The following is a 23,165-nucleotide window of genomic DNA, read 5'->3' as shown; positions in this document are numbered from 1 at the left end:
AACCCATTTTTCACTCTGTACTGAATTGTCCTAATGGGAAAAATGTAATTATTGTATTGGGTTAGGCTTATTTGATAATTCATATAGTAGATAGGATATTGGTTGAAAATGACAACAATGTCGACGACAAGTGTTGTGTATTAATATAAAAAATTAAAATAGTTTGTCACATTTTGCCAACCAATCTTTAGGAGCATATTTAGTATAATTTTGCCATTGCTTAAGAACATGATATGCAGCAATGTCAACAATTGAGAATTCATTGTTATATATCCAATTCTTGGATTGAGAGAATAGTTTCTTTGTCAATGTTTCCTTGCTCTTTTCTGGTGTTTTCTCCAACAAGTGACATATATCTAGGAAATTGTCCACATTGTAGTCATCAGAGTCATATGGTATAACAGATGGATATGCCAATGAAACATATCTTAAAATGTTTACATTTCCAATCATGGGCAGGTCCAAAGATGACCACTTCAATTCAGGATCAGCTGCAACTAAATAAAAAAGAATGTTAGTCCAATGACCTTCAATCTGAATCCCTTAGTTTTCTAATGCTTTTTGTAGCTTATCATATTAGAGTTTTGAATGATTCACGGTTAGTTTCACTAGACTTATATTGACCGGGATATAGACCGTGATTACCTTTTGTGTTATTTGTGAGCTCCCGATATTTCGACGCAGTTACATGATGCATGTATCATATTACTTCAAAGTTCATTGACTTCGAGATATTTAGAATCAGAGGAACAATTTTAGGCCAAAAACTGGTTCTCTGGCCATAACTTTTGTGTTAATTAGTTTAAAATTAAAACCCTAGACCTAAAGAGACTTCAAAGACGAACCGAAATTAGATTTCATATATGTAAGATGTTTCACAGCAATCAAAATACGGAAAAAGTGTTTTTTTTTATAGACATTTAAAAAAATCATAAAATATAAGTATTCATTTCTTTCAAATTCCGGTAGACAAAAATAGTGATAAAAGATTGAAGAACCGATAGTCGTTTGTGTTATAATTCTATCTGTAGTACAAAAGTAGGAGATATGATTCAAAATTTGTAAAAAAACGATGAAAACCTTGGGTAGCCCCTTAATAAAGGTGGTTTTACACTAGTGCACTTTATAGAAAGTTTACTCAACTCTCTCTGTAATTTATTTATTTTATTTTATTTATTAGGAAACCTTACAGCTGAAGTAACATGTTAGGTAATAACATAGAAGCAGTGAGCCAATTACAAGTTTCCACAGATAGAAACTGCGTAAAGTGCATGGTGTGCGAAATTACAACTAATAATACTTACTAACTTATAAATATACTTTACTTATCTTACTAGAGAGGGAAAATTGGTTTAAACAGTTAACAAGAAGAACAAAAGAGAGAAAAAAGAACAGGATAGAGATACAATGTTGAGTTAACACTTTTTCCACTGTTAACACTTAACAGTGGGAAAAGTCCCGAGTCATTAGCTTACATATCAAACTAAAGCTATCGCAGAACAGATCGATGAGATCATGATGTTTTCAAAGCTGATTGAAAGACTTACCAGCTCTTAGAAGGAAGGAGTTTTTCCTGTAATTAGTATGAACGGAGGGAATATGGAAGGTTTTTTTGGTGCGAGAGGATATGCGTGGGGGGACTGTGAAATTCAAGTTGGCTAGTAGACCAGGACAGTCTACATAGTTCTGAGCAATTTTCATAATATATATTACGTCACGTAATATTAGATATATATTGCATTATCCTAATAATTAGTCAACTCACCATTTTTGAATATCAGCCTGATAGTAACTTTAGATGCATGTCCTTGTTTTGGAAAGCTTTTCACAAAAGCCTGTATTTTTGGCACCTTTTCAATTGGGACAGAAGAATGAATATGCCATGATACATTAACTGGATGAGAGGATTCCTTCACTATCTTTTTCAAAAACCAGGGTAAACAATCAGGGCTGTATACCAAAACTATTTCCTCTAGTATTTTAATCTGTCAAAAAGTAATTTGGTAAATTAACATTATCTTACTAATTATAAGCACATGTTATTGAAATTATACATTATACAACAAATATGCCAAGCAGAGGTGCAGCAAACTTATCAGAATAAGTTTTTGGCGAGAAATTTCATCTTCGGCACAAGCTTTTATCACTGACTACTTTTCTTTCCAAAGGCAACATACTCATCAAGACAATTCTAACAACCCCAAACACAATTAGTTTGTGTTGTTTTATCACAGAGTTCCCATGGCCACCTGTCTCCATTACAGATCATAATATTGCATTGTTGTCTGATTGTTGAATTGGACATCGGGAAGTAGGTCAAATTTAGCTTCCAAGATTTGACCCACACACTTAAAATACTAACAGGGCAAGTTAAATAAACGCTTTTAAAAAAAACCAGCTAGGCCTGCAGTGAAAACAAGAAATTAAAGATTTTGACTATACTTACAAGAGCAGGCTTTTTGTTGTTTCTGCTCACTTTTGTAGGATCTACATTGCAGAATGAACTTATTGTTTTAATCCTATCATAAAGGATGTCAAGCTTCTTTAAGAGTTGATCCTGTCTTACTTCCAGGTCAGCCATTTCTTTGCTCGGCATCTGTAAAATAAGTTTATTATTTATATATGCAGGCTGATAAAATTGTAATAAAGATACAAGACGAAATCAATTAGATCCAGATTTTACAATGAAAATATACTTTACAATAACTTAGATGATGAAACTCATTTAGCAGGTAAGGTCATCCAGATACTATTTTTTGAAAACTGATTTAGTGTAATCAACTGCAAATCCTAATACTGGTTTTCAAACAAATCTAATCATGAAAGATCTCTGTCTACTTCATAATGCGGAGACTGCACAGACTGGAATGCGGAGTGAGGCAGGGGGGGCTAACCTCGCCTAAGCTTTTCTGTCTGTATGTCGACGAGCTGATTGCCAGACTCAGCAACACATATGCGGGATGTTCTATAGATGGCCAAATTGTCAATAACATTAGTTACGCGGATGATATGGTGTTGCTGAGTCCGTCAGTCAGTGCACTTAGTGACCTGCTGCGCATGTGCAAAACCTATGCTGATTCACATGGACTGAAGTACAATTGTCTCAAAACGCAAGTTATGGTTTTCGCGGTGCGGGGCATGTCGTCGGTGTACGTGCCGCCCATCAAGCTGTATGAAAAGGAGCTGGAGTAGGTTGACCGGTTCAAATATTTAGGTCACATTATCACGAGTGACCTAAAGGACGACAGTGATACTGAGAGGGAACGTAGGGCGCTGGCGGTTCGAGGGAATATGCTGGCTTGCAGGTTCGCGCATTGTACGGGCAAGTAAAGAGAACCTTGTTCGAGTCCTTCTGTCAATCGTTCTACACCAGCGGCCTGTGGGTTAGTTATACTCAGAGAGCCCTCAACACCTTACGAGTCCTCAATAATAACATGTTTAGGGTGCTGATGGGGCTCCCTAGATTCTGCAGTGCATCTGGCATGTTCGCCGATGCACAGTAGAGGACTTCCACGCCATTATGCGTAAAAAGATCATGTCCATCAGAAGCAGAATACAGGGGTGCCAACAGCATACTAAATATGTTAGCGGACAAGCCAGACAGTCTTTTACAAAGACATTGGATGTCCTCACTTATAAACCCCCATTCAGGGGATCAGGGGATATATATTTTTAAATTAAGGTAGTGTGTAATAAAAATAGTTTTAGTATAAATAATCTAGCTTTTAAGTAACAAACTAATAAATTTGGAACACCGTATCTGAATAAAGAAATTATTTATTTATTATTATAATACCATCAATAAAATTTGAAAACAAATACAATTATTTTCACTTTCACAATAATAAAGGCCAAATTGGTAGCGGTTAAAAGAAAGTACTGATGAAATAAACCTTTAGTAACTTCATAACCTGGGTTCTAACATTGATATCGATCTCTTCTTCGGTCGATTCCGCCTTCGTGTCGAAATTGTATAGATTTTTCATGTGATACATGCACTTTGGTAAAAGTATATCGCCGTCATGAGTAATGATGTTTTTCATGGAATACATTGTGCTCATTGATATAACAAAATTAGGTACCTAATTATGATATATATATAATATATTTACTAACTGCACACGATAGATAAAACAGATTTTATCTAACCTCTCAGCCTCAAAAATAATCAACGGGGCTAGGCGCACTGCACTATGCCACTATCTGTCACTTTACTGTCAGATATAGGTCCTTATTGTATACCTTAGGCCAGAACACGGCCAGGATTACACTTGTAAGTTTTACTTACGTAAGTAGGGACACAGGTATACTACAGAATGAGATATGAATATCGTTATCTCATTCTAGCAAGTCAGATGCGCTAGTTTTATCCCAACTGGATTATGGAGACGTTGTATATGGGCCTTGCATAAGAAAAAGAACAGTACGAGCTATTCAACGTGTGCAAAACTCATGCATGCGTTTCTGTCAAAATATCCCTCGCCGCTCACATATTAGCCCTTACCTTAATAAAGCGGGTAAACTGAATATGTCACACAGAAGAATATTAAAGCTTGGGAAGAAGAAGATTAACAATCTGGTATTCCACCCTATCTCGCGCGTAAACTTGAATGGAAGCCTAACCGAAAGTTGAAAGGTTTGCGTGAGCAACAAGAGCGTATCTCTCTTCCACTACTCCGGCTTCAGTCATTTGGAGGCAGTTTTCGTTATGCTGCGTCTAAATGCTGGAACAATTTGCCGCCACCAGTAGTTAACTGTAAGTCCCTGGCGGTTTTCAAACTACGTTGTAAGGCTTATTTACTGGACCTCCAAAAGGAAGTAACGTACACTTTTGGTTGAGTGACCTGCTCAATAGATATTTAAATTTAGCACTTTAGTAAGCAATTTTTTTATCCACTGCGCATTGTTCGGTTTTGCTATCATGTCCTATATGTAATAGTGTAAATGTTTATACTGTCCTTAGCTAGATACAATTACGGCGGTGGCAGAATAACAGCGTCCGTTGCTGAAAACCTTGGGGGCTGCTGTGCCCCGAAGCCTTTTTGGCACAGACATCTGCTGAGCCACCTTCCCATTCAATTAGTTTGCAAGCATTATCGTGTACTTTTATTATGTACCTATGTTACAACTTCTTGAATAAACGTCTTTTATTATTATTATTATTATTAAGTGTAATCCTGGCCTTACAATACAATACGTATTATATATCTATTATAAAAATAGTTTAGTTATAGACAGCGGACCAGGAACAGATTTCCTTGACCAATCGCCTCCCGGGCGAAAACTCGTATAGTGGTTAACAGCTATGTATAATGAACCCTCGTGAACGTCAGCTGCCGCTCCGTTGGTGGGTTGTGGAGTGACAACAGTCTATAAAAAAAATTTTGTCATCGCCTCCCGCTTGATACTTTGTCAGATGATAGTTTAGATGCTATTGTTAATAATATAGGTACAAATCGTCAGCTGGTTGTATCGCGGTGGAAAGACCGTGTTACGCGTTTCGGTGGCTGCCATTCCTCAACCTACCAACGGAGCGGCAGCTGACGTTCACGAGGGTCCATCATACATAGCCGTTAACCGCTATACGAGTTTTTGCCTGGCAGGCGATGACTGACGAAATTTGCGCCTGGCTCGCGGTCCACCACCAAGCTTCCGTTGAGTCCTGACATTTATAATATGTTCTACTCTTTGGTCTTGACCAATGGGGCTAGGGAATATTACGCGAATTTTTTGTTCTTATTTACTGCCAATTTGATTTGACCAACTATATCTCTAAAGCTCCCTCCACACTCGTGCGCGAATGCGAGTGTGTAGTCGATTTCGCACATCTGCGACGCTCGCTCCACACTCGCGTTTGCGGTTTCGCGCACGAGTGTGGAGCACACTTAAAAACCTGGTACAGTACAGTACAATACAGTAAAAAAAAGGTACAGTATGCATATGTTACTCTATGGTTAATAAAAAGACTAGTGCTGCACTCTGGTGGTTCTCAGGTGGCATTGCAGTAATATTCCCTATTGTAAACCCTAAACCAAAGAGTAGTATAATATATTTGTAAACTATAACCAAATATTACCTATAAACTGCTTGGATAAAAGTCTTCAATGGTTTCGTTAGTAGCTTAAACAGTTTTTTAAAAAGCATAGCATTGCTTCCTGTTGGTGCATATTTCATTTATTTTAAACTGGTACTAATATAAAGATTAAGTCAAAAAAGAAATAACTTCGTTTCTTTGGAATATTTTTATTGCTCATTTGAAATATTTTTATTATCAGTTCCTATAAAGTAACTTAGAAGTACCGCTATTGACTTAACATTCTGTCGAAAGAAAATGGCTGCGGTTGTCCTCACTTCGGTGATAGCTTGAGATATAATTAAGTGACTTATCCCGTAAAATAGCCAATCTTGGTTTTATTTTTGATCATTTACGATCTAGTTCGTGTTTTATTATTGAATTCTTATTATCTTTGAGGATACCACGTATTGTAAATTCAATAATTCACAAATTATGAAAACGACATGGCGGACTTATAATCGACCAATGAGGAGCCAGCATTAAGCGTTTCAGAATTGCATGTACTCGCATTTCGCGTCATTAGTTTTTGGTGCATTCTTTCCGTATAGAAAATCGAAATCTCTACTTGTATCAGTGGATTCATTTAGTTTTTACCTTCTTGTGAAGATACTCTTAAAAGTGGTGACTTGAAAGCGTTGTGACTTTTAATTTGCGTGAAGCTTTACAAACGGCTGGAATCATGAGTGCGATGGATTTAGGATGAACTGAAATATTTTATCATCTTGTTTTTGTAAACATCACTATGTTTTTGCTATACACGTGCAAAACAACATAATTGACAGTTAGTGTTAATGATGTCGGGGAGAGGTGCTAAAAAACGCGGGAGACCCCCGAAATCCGGAAATTTTGAGAAAAACAGAAAGTTTCAGTATCATTTATTAAAAAAACCTAAATATTTACAAGCCCAAAATGTGGGTTCTGGATCTTTGGCTAGCACGCCAACTGCATCGCGAGCATCATCACCTCAAGGCAGTGATATAAGCAGACGCAGTACACGAAAACAAAGAGGTGGAAAAACTCACAAATCGAAACGAGGCGGTCTGTCCAGTGCATATTCTCGCAGAGGGTACAATCCTCATGCAGCAGACTACCATGAATCGGAGTATCATTATGGTTCCGATTTCGGCGATAGTAGTGACAGGTCTGAGCCCGAGGAAGACCGCGGTAGCGAGAGTTCTGAAGGGTCAGCCGATGGCAACGCCAGTGACAGTGATTTCTCGGTGAGCAGCTACAGCACGACGGGAGGTACTCCTCGGAAGGCCGCCGCCAACGTTCTGAGGCCGCCGAGTCCCGACCCACTGTGGCTGCAGCAAGAAAGGCAGATTCCTCCACTTGAATTGCCTCAATCCTCTGATGATTTAATCATCCCTCAAAACCTTGTTTTACAAGTTGTTGGTATATATGAAGTTTTGCGTCACTTTAGACACCTGGTTAGGTTGTCTCCATTTCGTGTGGAAGATCTATGTGCAGCTGTGAACTGTGAAGATCAAAGCAATCTTCTCATAGAAATTCATATAATGTTATTAAAGGCCCTACTCCGAGAAGAAGATGCTCAACAGACACATTTTGGACCTCTAGACCACAAAGACAGTGTAAACATCACACTGTTTCTTCTAGATGTCATGACCTGGCCAGAAGTGCTCAGGGTATATATTGAAAGTGATAAAACTTTTGATAAGAATGTGGTCAAAATTGTCAATTCCTGTGAATATCCATTTACTAATGCAGAAGATCGCCTAGCAGTGCTACAGTTCCTGTGTAATCAATTCTTAATAACAAACCCAGTGCGAGATGATTTACTCAGTGAAGGTAAGTTAACACAACATTAACACAGGTTTTATAATGTTAGGCTTCATTTAAAATAACAAAATAGTTTTATTACATAATAAGTTGTGTAGTATGTTCCGTCAGAATAATTAAACCTCAGCCAAATTATCTAATTGAAATAGAGGCCAGTAAATTATGCAATATTTGTAACTATTGTGGTATTTAAACTTTAACACAATTATTTTATGAGACTTATATTGACCGGGATCAAAGAGGATATAATAAGATAGAGCGGTACTGTCATAGTAAATTTTGTAACCACTGTAAATTCACTGCCATCTATCGACATACTTTAAAACTAAAAATGAAGATTTATAAAAATACGTTAGAATGTATTTAAATATGGATAAATTATTTTTTTATTTGCATTAATTATTTTCATATGATTTTGACCCATGTTCTTTCACTGATATGCATTAAAATTATAAATAACAAACGAAACCGTCAACGCCCTCTATACGAGAGTAGGCCAAAACTAGTAGCGCCATCTGATCGAGAATCAAATTTTCGTGATTTTCACGCACATTTTCTCATTAGACTGTATCCATCTATTACGGAGTTATATCTATCTTTGCCGGGATATAGACCGTGATTATTTTTTGTATTGTTTATGAGCTCCCGATATTTCGACGCAGTTACATGCATCTTGTTCACGGGTGACTGAAGATAGCTGTCATTATGTAGTGGGTGTCAAAGTTCTGTAGAACTCACTCGGTCTACCCTCATTCTAATCACGGTAATCACGGTCTATATCCCGGTCAATATAAGTCTAGTGAAACTAACCGTGAATCATCCAAAACTCATACAATTATTTTATGGTCATCAACTTTTCCTTGGCACATCAGCAGTTCTACTTTCTACTTCATCTAATGTGTCTTTCCAATAGGAAGTGCACGAATATCATATTATATAGGTGTGGTGTGCATTTGATGAGCTCCCTCGATCACATGAGACCAACTTAAAAACAAATAAAAACATTACAAACTGATCCAGCTGTCTAAGAAATCAGGAGAAACATATCAGACATCAAACATTTATTCAGCAAATAGGCCACAGGGGCACTTTTACATATCAATTTTTACAAGCAATAAAGATAACCAAAAATTACAAAAGACAATTACACATATAGAATCAATAAAATATTAGATACTTTGTCAGAGATGTATCCAGTCTAAATGTCAAATTACACAAAAAAAACGAATAAAAAAATATACAAACAACAGACAAGTACTAAAATTGTTTAGAGATGTATAAGTCTCTAGGTGTCAGAGATAAATTATATATAATAATAAAAAACGATCATCAAATTATCCTTAGAGGTGTAAAGGGTCTCCAAGACTTGAATTGTCCATAGATTTAATTTGTCTCTGTTACTTAAATTTACTGTTCCAAATGATTGCTTTTAATTTGTCAAGTAGTGGTTTCAACTTGCGGGTCAAATATCTCGGCCATTTTTTATTTTAGAGAAAAGTTTTTCCTCCAAAACATGCTTATTTTAGCGTATTCTCTACGATAACACAATAAAAAACAGGTGTCATAATAACATCACTCCGATGAAATTTTTTCTAAGTGTTGGCACCCCCTTTGCTTAAGTCCAACCGTTGTGAATGTGAACTTGTGAAGGAATGAAATAAATTGATAATATTAGGCTTAAATCATGTATTTTTTTATCTGGACCATATAAGGGTTAATTATGCAATTTGAATAGCTAAAAATTATGTTACATGGGTTTTCAATTAATACCATGGCAGTACTATTAGTTATTCTGTGTTAATACAATAACTTTGTTTACACATTGAGATACCTGTTGTTGTCATGGTAATAATTCATGCATGAATGCAAGGGGTGCATTTATTTTAATACCAAAGTTTATTGGTACCCTTGGCAGACTGCCTGGACATGGTTGATTAAGTCAATCAGATTTGAAATTCATTAAATTTACAATAAGTTTCCATTCCACCAATTCAAACTTAGTCTACCTAATGTTATTTTTATTTTTGCTGTGTCAACAGCAACTTTCCTTGGTTGCAAAAAAATGTTATAAGTAAGAAAAGAAAACTCTTATTTTAACTCCATTTAGGGAAAGGGTTGCAGTAATTGCAGCTCAAATTTTACATAGTACAATACAATACAAATACTCTTTATTGCACACCTCAAAAAACCATACATATAGTACAGCTAAATGTAAATATATTTTGTACTACTTTTTCTAAATCAACCTACGTTTTTTTTTACTTTTATGAAAATTATGAATATACATAGATATAGTATATAGATTGACAAACAGAAATAATCAGTGATGCAGAATGGCCCTGATCATCAGATTATTGTCTATTTGTGGGCATCGTAATAGCTAATTAGTCCTAGGGTTCCTCGATATAATAAAACAGTCTAGATTCAACTGAGACACAATATAATTGCACTAAAGTCAATAAACAATATACAACGTCCTTGTATTGCCAAATTTCTAATAAAAATCACTAATTAGGTAATCAAAATTAATATTCGGAAATCAATGCGTCTACACGTGTCAAGGGTCGATAGGAATTGGCGAGCCGGCGCTGACACAGCACTTGAGATTAGGTGACGTCATCGGGCTTGACCCGTGGTTTGTGCACTGGGTTCCCAACACTTAATCTTAAAGAGCTGCAAATGTAGTTTTTAGTGGTCAAAGAGCTCTCAAATGTTAATTGTGTGGCTTGAAAAGCTGCAATTGTACCTTCAAGAGATACGGCGCGTTTGCCGGCTCCTGGCATAATAAAATAATTGTACCAATCTGATTGAAACCCTTCTTTATAATCTGATCTTTCCATTCATGCCCCTCTTACTGTGTTTATTGTTTGATTGCAGTGCCTATTCATTATGACGACCACTGCAGGGTTTGCCATCGATTAGGCGACCTGCTGTGCTGTGAAACTTGCCCAGCTGTTTATCACTTAGAATGTGTCGACCCTCCTTTAGTTGATGTACCGTCCGAAGACTGGCAATGTGCTCTCTGTAGACAACACAAGACGTTAGGAGTCACAGACTGCTTACCAGATGCTGAAAAACAAGGCTTACTATGTCGTCATGAACACTTAGGCTTTGATAGACATGGTCGGAAGTATTGGTTTATTGCGCGTCGCGTATTTGTGTAAGTAACGTTCAAATTAATTGATATGCTATAACATATTTAAAACAGTTGCAATACATGATCCAATTAAAATTTTAGTGAGGCTGAAAATGGTGAGGTCTGGTACTATTCTTCTCCACAACAACTGCGAGAATTAATGGATATACTAGATGCTGATGAGATGGAAACTCCTTTGGTGCGTGAACTGCTGGAAATGGAACAAGAAATCGTCAGACAAATGACTATTACTGAAAAATTAACAAATCAAGCAAAAGGCAATCGCAAGTCTTATTTGGAAGTTGAAAACGCAAACCTCCTGAAACAAAAACAAAAGAGGCAAGAACAGAGAGAACAAGAACAAAATGTGGGGCTCAGAATAGAAGACGACAAAGAAGTACCTGAACCATCACTTGTATCCGATGGTGATGTTGAAAATGAAGTTACGGTCACCACTGAAGATCCTCCATTAGATTATGATGACAGTGATATGAAAGATGATGATGAATGTAAGAAAAATAAAATGAATGCAGCTAATAAACTAAAAACTCCAAGCCAGAAGAAAACTGAAGAAAGTATGTTCTTTTTAAATAATAAATATTGTAAATTCTAAATAATAAATATTGTAATTTTTTTTTCGTCTTTCATTATGTTTACATAGTTTCACTAATTATTTATTTCTCTTAGTTACAGAGCGGCTTACAAGGTTAAAATCAAATCAAATATCAAATGGGACTTACTTGTTTAAATTAGGAAATGAAAATAATTTCAAAAATTATGTCAACCAGTATACTACAAATCCATTGGCATTGAATAAGCCTCAAAGAAATGAAGAAAGAGACAAAAAACGTTACATGTCCCACAAGTTTTCCCTTTCGTGTGGACAAGATTTTAAATGGATTGGACTGTTGAATGGTATGTCACATTTCATTAATATATTAGTTTAATAACACTATGCACAATCATACTCATTCTCATATTTCTTATGCAATTTTCTTTTTTTCAGCTACTAAACCTTTACTAGTGGCAACACTGAGACAAACATTGTTACAATTAGAATCTAATATTGTGGTGCAATTTATGCATCCTAATTGGACTCTATTGAGGAAGCCATGGGTGCAGGCCGTTCAACTATGTCAAGCACCTAGGGACTTTGCTAGAGCTTTATGTGTATTGCAGGTAAACAAGTTATATATATAAAAAACCGGCCAAGTGCGAGTCGGACTCGCGAACCGAGGGTTCCGTACATAACACAATTTAAACAATGTATTTTTCATGTGAAACGTGAGTGAAAGGTAAATTTCGGTTTACGATTTACGACGTATTAAAAAAAAACTACTTACTAGATCTCGTTCAAACCAATTTTCGGTGGAAGTTTGCGTGGTACATCATATATTTTTTTTTAGTTTTATCATTCTCTTATTTTAGAAGTTCCAGGCCCCCCCCTGGGGGGGACACATTTAACCACTTTGGAAGCCCCCAAAATTTATTGTTTTTTTTTCTATTTTTGTGTGAAAATCTTGATGTGGTTCACAGAATACATCCACTTACCAAGTTTCAACACTATAGTCCTTATAGTTTCGGAAAAAAGTGGCTGTGACATACGGACGGACAGGCAGACATGACGAATCCATAAGGGTTCCGTTTTTTGCCATTTGGCTGCGGAACCCTAAAAATGTTTAATTACTTTATCATTGTAGAATTCGATCAACATGCCACATTTTTATTATATTTACAGGCATGTATCAAAAGTGTTGTATGGGCTCCAGCATGGCATGAACAACTAGGTCATGTCAGACTTATTCGGACGACTGCCATTGAACGTGAGGAACGAAAGAAACTTGACAAAAGAGAAAAAAAGGAGAGAGATGAAGAAGAGGAGAGGAACAGAACTGCATTTAATTTCGTTAAATACTCCTTAGGTCTTCGGCACCAGGTATATAATTTTAATTGATTTTATTTGATAATATATTTATTAAAGCACCGGCAGGCAGGCGAGTGATTATGCGTGCAGCTTTCATATACGAGATGGTGGTTTTAAGAGCAGGTGCACGCTAATGATTTTTTGTGAAGTTATGTACAAAACAAAATATGATTTTGATATTTAACTGTAGCACTCAAAAATATCATTATGGGTAAACAATACTAAGTATGTCTAGTTTTTTCTCTGCTTTCATTGATTGCTGAGTGGATTTCGGGCTCCTTTAGGAAGCAATCCGGAAAGTATAGTGTCAACAAACATTTTTACCTTTTTCGGTTTTTTCCAGGTATGGAAACAAAAAGGTGAAGAATATAGAATTCATGGGCAGTGGGGTTGGTTGTGGAACTCTACCACAAGGAAATTCAAAAAGCAAAGTACTAATTTAAAACCAAGTCAATGCCAAGGTCCAGCTAAAATCGCTGTTAGAGTCAGAGAAGGAAGCATTATCAAAGTGTTGGCAGTTGAACCAAAAACATACGAATACCTCATGTCTAATGAGACTGCTGATAATGAAGTACTGGAAAAACGTAAGTATAGATGAATTAAGAATTTCATGTAGTATTTTATTTTGTGACTAAACTCATTATTCATTTGTTGTTTTAGTGCCTCCCTCTATGAGAAACTTGAAGGTAGAGAGAAAAGAAGATGAAGATTTTGAAGAAATTGATGTAGAAAAAGCTTTAAGTTCATCAACAAGAAGATATTACCCCAAGATAGCCAGGAAATCGAAACTAGACGACTTTCTGGCGAGACGCACGTATTTGAAGTTCATGGAAGAAAAGAAGCTCACTAACTTATTAGCTAATGTAAAGAAAGAAGAAACAGATGTAAGGAGTGAAGAAGACAGAAACATTGATGTGGAAAATGACGAACCCGAACAGGATGAGCCACCTCTCATTGCACCATCTAATGAAATAAAGAACAACACTGTTAATCTTGCAGTTGCGAAAAATATCGACAGTTTGAGAGATCAATATGTGAAATTGACTCAAATTACTAAACATTTTAAATGTTACTCATTTGGATGCAATAAAATAGAGGCTGCTAATTTGCTTCAAGGTTCAGGAGTGAAATTAAATTGCTACTCCCCCTTGTGCATCAAAAAGGAGAGAATACTAAATGAATTACTGACACTTATTAAGGGTAGCAAAATAGTCAATTCTACTAGCAATCTTATCAATTCAAACGATAATAACAAGATGTCTATTCTTGAACAATATTTACTGGGAAAAAGTTCAATTAATGCTGTGAGCTCGAATGAAAACATTCTTTCTGATCTACTATCAGCAGTGGCTTGCGCTCAAGAATGTGACAACAAAAGCACAGATGGCTTTGTAAAAAGAAAATTTAGTGAAGATTGTGACGTAAGCGTTAAGACTGAAAAACAGGACGACGGGAGTTCTTGTCTCCTTAAGACTGAGAGCACTCTTGAGGAGTCTGCTGTGCCCGCGGTAGGTAATGAAATGGACATTGATATTACGTGCAATAACAATGATGAAAACGACGTTGAAATAGGACCTTTAAAAGAGTTGACCGACTGTGATCCTGAACAGGATGACGCCCGTGATGGGGATTCCGATCAATCTCGTCCTCCAATACCAAAACTACGTATCACTAGAGGAAGGTCGGCAAAGCCCACCCCTACTAAAGTAAGTAATAACAACAACGGAAGTGATTACAAGTGCTCTGTAACTCCGGCGAAGGATAGCACGCCGAAATACCGGGCGACGGTCAATAGACGCTTCGGTCCAACTAGGCCTGTAAAAAGAGAAGATAGACAGATAAAGGAAGAAAAAACGGAAGGCGGTTTCGTTAGAGTGTACTCTACCGAAAATCCTTGCAGTAAAGTGTATTTAAAAAGAGTTCAAACGTCTGCCGTGGAAAAGAAAAAGAAACGAACACCTGTGAAATATCCATTGTGTTCCACATTTCATACCAGAAGTAAAGCCAAGACTATTATGGTCTTACCACATCATGAGCTAAGGAAGCTGTGTAGACAAGCCGGGCTTAACACTGTGTCAGGTTTCAGTCATAGCGCGAAGCCTAATCAAGCCCTCTGGCCCTACCCGTGCGCTAGACCTTTATTTAAAACTTGTTGGCTGTATCGCACAGTCAATCTGCAATGGCTCGCCAGCGCGGCGTTACAACTCCGAGTTATGTGGGCCTGCTTACGATGGGACGATATGGCGGCTAAACCGGCTACAGCGGACGGCAAGCACCAATTAACCACCGACACTGAAATAGTGTCTCTAGAGTTGTTAAAACATAGACACATTGGACAGTTTTCGGAGCGGACTCAATATCTCAGGCGGAGAGTCGTTATTCCACTGGAACTGCCGAAAACCGTACGAGAAGTGACGTCTATTCGCAGCGGATTAAGGAAACGAAAGCGAGCCGAATCCCCGCAAAACACCGAACCGCAGGTAAATATCTGGGGCCACATTTGGAGCAGCCGGTCGTAATATAAAAACTATGTTTAACTCAAAAGATACTTTTTTAGGGTTCCGTACCCAAAGAGTAAAAACGGGACCCTATTACTAAGACTACTCTGTCCGTCTGTCTGTCACTGGGCTGTATCTCATAAACCGTGATAGCTAGACAGTTGAAATTTTCGCAGATGTATTTCTGTTGCCGCTATAATAACAAATACTAAAAAGTACGGAACCCTCGGTGGGCGAGTCCGACTCGCACTTGGCCGGTTTTTAGGGTTTCATACCTGAAAAGGAAAAAACGGAGCCCTTATAGAATCACTTTGTTGTCCGTCCGTCCGTCTGTCTGTCAAGACCCTTTATCTCTGGATCGCGTAGAGGTATCGAGTTGAAATTTAAACCATATACTCAGGTTTACGGTCACTTGAAAACGTGAAAAAAATCAAACTTCCGAGTTAACGTAAAAAAAAGATACGGCCGCGTATGCCACAAAAAACCTATATTTCGACACTCTCAAGGGAAAAAAAATTGATAGGGTACTTCCCGTTAACCTAGAACTATGAAATTTGGCAAGTAATATCGTCATCACTACAAATACACGAAATAGTAGAAATTAAATAAAATTGAACTAAAAAATAAATAAAAAATAATAATAAATAAATAAAAAATCGTACTAAATTGTTGCCATCTTCTTCTTCTTAATAATTTTCTACAATTTCTTGTCGGACTATATCTACAATATGCATGTCTTTTGTACTTAGTAATAAGTTTTTATTAATATTCGTTTACATATAGGAAACTATAGGTCTATTACTAGAAAAATGTTACTTTATAAACTCATCTGTTTTATAAGACTGTTTGTTTCTTAATAAATAATAAAAAAAATAAAAAAAAAATACAGGGAAAGATCTGAAAACGATAAATTTGTAAAAACGAGAAATTAGTTAAATTTGTACGGAACCCTCGGTGGGCGAGACCGACTCGCACCTGGGCGGTTTTTTTACTTGATAAATTGCTTCAGATTTTTATTTTTTTTCAGTTTTGTTGTATAATCCCCTAAAATCCGCAGGTATCAGAGGAATGGGTGGACGAGGACAAGCTGGAGCTGTGGGAGGTGCGGCAGTACGGCGAGCGCGCGGAGCGGGTGACGCCGGTGACGCGCACGTCCACGGGCAAGCTGCCGACGCGCGCGCCGCCCGCCGCCGCCGCCGCCGCAGCCGCCGCCGCCGCCGACCTCAAGGACAAGATGGAGCAGCAGCTGCGCGAGCAACGCGCCGCGCACCAGCAGAAGAGGGCGCTCGAGATGTCGCAAGGTATTTTTACCTTAGAGCAGGGTCACTTTATAAATTATTGCCTCGCAGGATGTAAATTGTTTTCATTTATTGTCACGAATCAAAGAAAAAAATAGCGTTGTGTATATGAAACATTCTCCGCCATTTATTCCACTCGCTTCGCTCGCTTAGGGATACGCTTTTAGTGTATCAACTTTACGATGTGGCGCGACATGTCAACGATATCCACCAAATAACGTAGTGCCTTTTTTGACCGCGGCAAACTACTCAGTTAACCGCTAGTACACTCAGGCCCCAATAACTATTCATCCTACAAAACATTTCAATCTGCTAAAGCAAAATCGAAAAGATTTTTCGTATTCATTCATTCATTTATTCCTTTATAAAACATAGTTTTACATGTCAAATACAGTATTTCATATTTACAACTATTTACATCTAAATTACATAGCAAAACACATCAGTATGAATATGATATTAGGTATAAGATAATTATGTCAGGTAGGTACAATTATTATTTGAAATTTATTATTTACATGTTTAAATGATTACTCCTCATTAATCCCTATTTTTACGGATAACTTTTATTTTACAGACAAATCAAAAACCCCGGCTACTTCTAATGCAGGAAAAAGTACATTGACGTCGTTATTAACTAGCAACGTGAGCACACCCACTGGTCAAAAAACAGTCATAGGAACTAGACGAATTATCATGACCAAAGGAGCCGATGGTACTACAAGAGTGGTCAGTCAACCCATATCGACGGCAAAGACGCAACCGATTGAAGCCGCTAAAGCCAATACTCCAGTTCAAAAAGAAGGTCCGCAGAAGGTTCAAATTATAAGAGCCCCCGACGGAAAACTGACGGTTCGAGGCCTACTCGCCGGCCAGCAGCTGATACAGATGCCGGACGGAAAACTCCACGTAGTCATGGCGGGACAGCAAGGTATAGCCGGCCACTTGGTGGCGGCCTCCTCGCCCGCGCCGAAAGCCGATACCCCTCCTGTCGAAAATGATAGGGTGGTGACCCAGCCGAAACCTGCGGTCGAGGAGCCCAAGCCGCAAACACGGGTAGCCGCGCAACAGATAGTCTTACAAGGCAATCGGCAAATAGTCGTCCAGCCCACACAACAAGTAGTCGTCCAGTCTACTCCGAGGCCTAACATGCAACCTCGCCTACAGACGGTTTTGGTGCAAGGACAGATAATGCAGCGGCAGGTGGCCCCGGCGCCGGCGCCCCGGCCCGCGCCGCTGCCGCCGCCGCGGCCGCGGGCGCCCTCCACCCAGCAGATCGTCGTCAACAACCCCGTGCTCGTCCAGCAGATCGCGGCCGGCAAGATCCAGCTCGCGACGGTTAACGGGCAGCAAGTGCTGATACGGCCTACCGGCAACAACCAGGCGCAGATCGTGGCGCATATAGGGCAAAGTCCGATGCCGGCGGCGGCGCCCTCGCCCGTGGCCGCGCCGGCGCCCGTGCAGCGGCCCGCGCCGCCGCCTCCCCCGCCGCCGCCGCCGCAGCTCACGGAGGATCAGATCACCGAAAACCGTCTGCTGGCCGGCCAACCGCCCGGCACCGTTATAAAGACCGTTACTGCTCAGGTCAATATTTAAATATACAAAAATATCTATAATCATTTTTGGGTAACTCGTTCGAGACACTAAACATCAAACTCTCGCTTTGTTCGTTACAGGTGATGCAGACCAGTAGTGGACCTAGAATAGTTCTCCAAGGTCTGCACGGTTATTCCCTTACGCCTCAGCAGCTAGCTTTAGTCCAACACCAAGTCAAGCAGCAGTTGCTGAAAGGTAATTTAAACACCATTTAACCTTTAGTAATACTTTGAATTATTATCAAAATGATCATTGCTCCAATCTATATCTTACCGAATAAAATGTAATCGAAAAGAGTGAAACATCCAACGGGCATCGGGCATCTGTTTCATATTTATTGTTTACGTGCCACAGCGCAAGAATCGACGGGGAAGCAAGGCATGCTGGGCCCTATGAAGATGTACCTGGCGGTGCAGCCGCCGCCGAGCGCGCCGCCGCCTCTAGCGCCCGTGGCGCCGCAAGCCTTGCACCCCATCCCCCTCCCCACGCACCAGGTAATCTATTATTACTAGCCATCAGGTACTAGGTACTCTACTCTAGGTCGCTTTTATTAAAGGGGATCACAGTAGGTGACGTAATAACTGATCATTGCGGCTTACGCCTACTATTAGAGGTTAGGTAAAATAAATGATAAATAAACAAATACAATTGAAATGACGCATCTCTTAACTTGACCACGTTTACGAATGTGGTGATACTAGGGATCTTCATTTTAGTGAACTCTTTTTTGCATACGAAGCCGTATATGGCAGTTATAATATTCAACTCTATTGACAGCTATTAAAGTTCAAATTTAAACAAGTACTTTTATATGACTTGCAGTATAGGGTTTAGATTATTCATATCGATGATAAAGGTATCAAGTCTTTCCCCGATAGGTACACGTCTTTAACTACTTTAAAGACGTATCTTCTACCAAACTTAGTGATATTATAAGGCTTATACGGACTAACGAATGTATAGTAGCTGTAATTGTATAGAGGGAATACATCAGTTGGTAACACGTCGTGGTCGCGGAACTTGTTAAATTGGATCATTCCATCCAGTGGTGGTGTGAAACCTAAATTAAATAAAAACAACGGTATGTATGTAGAACTAATTTCTACACATTTTTAAAACGAACCTTTAACCTTTTGAACGTTTTACAAGTTTACATCATAAACCAAAACGTCAGACACACCAAGGTAACGGGCGCAAGCGAGCGAATGTAAACTTTACTTGAAAGTGTCAAGGTTACTTTGACAGCGTCCGCCATAACACCTATAGTGGTCCTTAATTGGCGCTGTGGGCACGACTAGTAACGACACCTATAGTGGTCCCTGACGCTGTGGGCACGACTAGTAACGACACCTATAGTGGTCCCTGGCGCTGAGGGCACGACTAGTAACGACACCTATAGTGGTCCCTGGCGCTGTGGGCACGACTAGTAACGACACCTATAGTGGTCCCTGACGCTGTGGGCACGACTAGTAACGACACCTATAGTAGTCCCTGGCGCTGTGGGCACGACTAGTAAGGACACCGTTAGGGGTTCTTGGCGTTCAAAGGGTTAAAAAAAATCAAGTTATTTTCCAATGTTTAAATACTGACATAGCTGATTGGTACAATTGTTTGTAAAAAATCCTTATTTAGAACACGAGTTCTGCGACCAGTTTAGGCCAAAGTTCTTTTACTTGTGGCAATATTTTAAGTTATAATAGTGTATAAGTTTAGGGTGGGATCAAACCGAGCGTCGCACAAATTTTGTATTTACATAGTTTACTAATACCGCAATATAAAACTCGGTTAGGAACTATTTGTTAAATAAAATCGTAAAATTGAGACCTGGGTAATACAAACAACGTCTCGGCGTACTCGTGATGGTCAAACCCTTTAATATTATACTCGAAACTGGAATTCAACTCAAAAAAAACTACGACAGATACGTCACTGTCAAAATCGTCAATGTCACTTATAACATTTCAGGTTTCGCCAACCTTTTTCTAATATGCTTCTTTATATTGGTTGCAATAAGGGCCGTGTTACATAATAAACTACAACTAATATTACAAGCAGAACTCCTTTTCTAATTCCACTTATTAGAAAAGGAGTTCCCCTTTAATATTAGTTGTATTTTATTATGCAACACGGCTAAGGTTGCATTGTTCTACCACAGAGTATTCCTAGACTAGTCCTTTAACCTTTTCGACGCCGTGTCAATCACAAAAGCTGTAATCCAGACGCCACGTCACCGAAGTGTCAAAACTGAAATTGAACTTTATGCGAATGCACGTAGGTCTATGTTGCTCTGTGGTCTGTGACCGATTAGTCGGTCTTTGGCGTTGGACCTGCGGTGCCGATATATCGGTCATTGGCGTCCAAAAGGTTAAGTCTCACTCAAACAAAACAACAAAAAACAAAAAGTCAACAAGGCAGGAATCACTACGGAGCAAAAAGAACATTCTAACACTGAACACACGTCTGATGTCGAGTAAGATTGAGAAATCATGGAGTCACGGTCACGGCCGGTAGCCGATAATAATGGCGGCGATAACAATCATATCATAAAGCGAGCTAGACACAATTATTCTGCGATTTTGTCAATTAGTATGTATGTATGTAATATAATAAATTCGAGTTCGTTCTTATTTGCAAATGTTATGAATACCCGAAGTGTTACAAGAACATACAATTCCAGCTTTTCAACCAAAAATTACGGATGTATAAGTTTTTATTAGGACGTATTGTATTTATGTGAAAATAAGTAAATTAAATTACGTCTTTAAATCATAGAATTAAAATTACCAATAAATAATTTATCTTGAGCGTGTTTTTTTTTGTAAAAGAGGAATATACACTAATACTATACAAAAAAATATATTATAGTGGCAACATTGTCGTAGTTTTCTTGGTCTTGAATTCCAGTTTCGAGTAGGTATGGACCGCGAGCCAGGCGCAAATTTCGTCAGTCATCGCCTCCCGGGCGAAAACTCTTGTAGCGGTTAACGACTATGTATGATGAACGTCAGCTGCCGCTCCGTTGGTGGGTTGAGGAATGGCAGCGACCGAAACGCGTAACACGGTCTTTCCACCGCGATACAACCAGCTGACTATTTGTTTTATTAACAATAGCATCTAAACTATCATCTGACAAAGTATCAAACGGCGGGCGATGACGCCGATGACTGAAAAAAAATTTCTTTTTTACATGTTCATGTGACCAGCTGACAGTCTTTCCACAGCGATACAATCGGCTGACGATTTTGTTTATTCACAATAGCATCTAAACTATCATCTGACAAAGTATCAAGCGGGAGGCGATGACTAAATTTTTATTATAGACTTTATTTGCTGCCATTCCTTAACCCACCAACGGAGCGGCAGCTGACGTTCACGAGGGTTCATCATACATAGCCCCTAACCACTATACGAGTTTTCGCCCGGGAGGCGATTGGTCATGGAAATCTGTTCTTGGCCCGCGGTCTAGTATAGTAAGCTATTCATTTTCTATAATTATATATACCAATGACTCGGTCTTGGCGCACATTGGCCATTTAATTTAATAATGATACATGGTTAAGACTGGATGTAGTATATAGTATTATTTTGTAGTAGAAAAAAATGTTTTATACATTATAACAACACCAAAGAACACTTATTATAATTATGTGCAATGTATAATCTTAATAATAAATATATATCGATCAAACAACATTTTTTTACGTAACACTACAGTAGGTAATCAACGCGAAAACAGTATTAGAGCATTTATATTTCAACATTGCCATGAATTGATTTCTATTTATTATTGTAAGATTTGCACCATTTTCATAAGTTAAAAAAGCATGTAGATTATTGGTTCATATTTTTACAACTGTTGAATTCTATTTTTGTTTTCTAGTTTGAATTATATGACATGTTATTTGGGCCATGGCTAATATTAATATCGATTAGGAAAAAAAACTAAAAAGAACATTGAAAGTAGTCATATTGAGATTTTTCGTGTTAGAACTCATGTGTACAATGATTACACAATAATTGAACAATATTTTCGTTTGGTAAAATAATCGTTTAGTCCGTGGGAATGTTAGAGTACCTACTGTAAAGTTTTAAGCTGGTCTGGCTATTAATGTTCTGCGTATTATAACTTTTTAACAAATAACTTAGGTACATATGTTACGATTATTTTAATGGAAAACGTTCCTACCTTTTGTTTTTATATCCAAAAGAGTAAATGGCAAGGATTGTCCCAAGTTGTCCAACCGCTCTGTTATTTTAGTATAATAGGTGTAGAAACAGGATAAATTAATAGGAAATTGGCCAATCGAATTTAGATACTTAATTATTGAAACATAACGTCATCGTCTCTTACAAATCCTAAATACAGTACGTAAACCTACTAAAACCCGAGACCAGAGCGTTGTAATGTCGTGCTATTTACTAGCCTTAGCCTCTGTAGGGCTAGCACAGGAGCGGCGCGACAGTACGAGTATCTCGCCCGCGGGATAGTCATCCCTCTCTAATTAGTACAGTTAGAAAAAGACGGGCAGTTTACGTCGCGGGCGAGATACCGCGCATACGCATCATACCTGTCTGTCAGGTGACATTTTAGGCTATAGGTAGTTTGTATAACAAATTATAAAGGTGGTTACAAAATAATAATATAAAATATTTTTTAGAACTCGCGTAAATCTGTCAGGATTTATAGTAGTTTTGATCTTTGATGGGTTTCATTAGAGGGTGTGACTGTACATTCTGTAATTTGTGTGACGTTTTATAATTACATATTTACTAGGCTGCTCTAGTTTAATTTAGTTATTCATATCAGTATTAATCGTATACTTATTAAGGTAGGTAT

At 38.3% G+C, this 23,165-nt stretch overlaps 2 protein-coding genes across 5 annotated transcripts in view; one reads left to right on the top strand and one right to left on the bottom strand.

Annotated features, from left to right (window-relative positions):
• Positions 1-120: 120 nt before the first annotated feature.
• Positions 121-4,222, bottom strand: LOC134742115 (uncharacterized). Of its 4 annotated transcripts, none has more exons than XM_063675073.1 (4): positions 4,150-4,222; positions 2,447-2,596; positions 1,766-1,985; positions 121-497 (listed from the first exon to the last, which is right to left on the bottom strand). In XM_063675073.1, the coding sequence occupies exons 2-4, from the start codon at positions 2,594-2,596 to the stop codon at positions 154-156; spliced, it is 714 nt and encodes a 237-aa protein (XP_063531143.1). In that variant the 5' UTR covers positions 4,150-4,222; the 3' UTR covers positions 121-153. The 4 variants fall into 4 exon arrangements, with proteins under 4 accessions (XP_063531143.1, XP_063531139.1, XP_063531141.1 ...); XM_063675069.1 differs by lacking the exon at positions 4,150-4,222 and adding an exon at positions 3,894-4,110; XM_063675071.1 differs by lacking the exon at positions 4,150-4,222 and adding an exon at positions 3,912-4,110.
• A 2,110-nt stretch (positions 4,223-6,332) lies between these two features.
• Positions 6,333-23,165, top strand: part of LOC134742126 (nucleosome-remodeling factor subunit NURF301) — a 30,211-nt gene continuing 13,378 nt past the window's right edge. Inside the window, exons 1-12 of the mRNA XM_063675088.1 lie at positions 6,333-7,885; positions 10,754-11,036; positions 11,115-11,587; positions 11,700-11,927; positions 12,019-12,191; positions 12,751-12,948; positions 13,280-13,520; positions 13,597-15,416; positions 16,492-16,735; positions 17,310-18,316; positions 18,409-18,523; positions 18,683-18,822. Of these exons, the coding sequence (XP_063531158.1) occupies positions 6,868-7,885; positions 10,754-11,036; positions 11,115-11,587; positions 11,700-11,927; positions 12,019-12,191; positions 12,751-12,948; positions 13,280-13,520; positions 13,597-15,416; positions 16,492-16,735; positions 17,310-18,316; positions 18,409-18,523; positions 18,683-18,822 (5,940 nt within the window). The 5' untranslated portion in view covers positions 6,333-6,867. The remainder of the gene's footprint in view (positions 7,886-10,753; positions 11,037-11,114; positions 11,588-11,699; positions 11,928-12,018; positions 12,192-12,750; positions 12,949-13,279; positions 13,521-13,596; positions 15,417-16,491; positions 16,736-17,309; positions 18,317-18,408; positions 18,524-18,682; positions 18,823-23,165) is intronic.

Source organism: Cydia strobilella, chromosome 6 (assembly GCF_947568885.1).
Source record: "Cydia strobilella chromosome 6, ilCydStro3.1, whole genome shotgun sequence".
NCBI classification, from domain to species: Eukaryota; Metazoa; Arthropoda; class Insecta; order Lepidoptera; family Tortricidae; genus Cydia; species Cydia strobilella.
This window is presented reverse-complemented; position numbering and strand designations above follow the sequence as displayed.

What these genes read in the sequence shown, in the direction of transcription:
- LOC134742115 (XM_063675069.1), bottom strand. Translation starts at nt 4,061, where the DNA reads ATGAGCACAATGTATTCCATGAAAAACATCATTACTCATGACGGCGAT. An exon ending in AGGTTATGAAGTTACTAAAG is followed by an intron (nt 2,597 to 3,893) that starts GTTTATTTCATC and finishes CTTATTTTACAG; the next exon opens with ATGCCGAGCAAAGAAATGGC. An exon ending in ACAACAAAAAGCCTGCTCTT is followed by an intron (nt 1,986 to 2,446) that starts GTAAGTATAGTC and finishes ACTTTTTGACAG; the next exon opens with ATTAAAATACTAGAGGAAAT.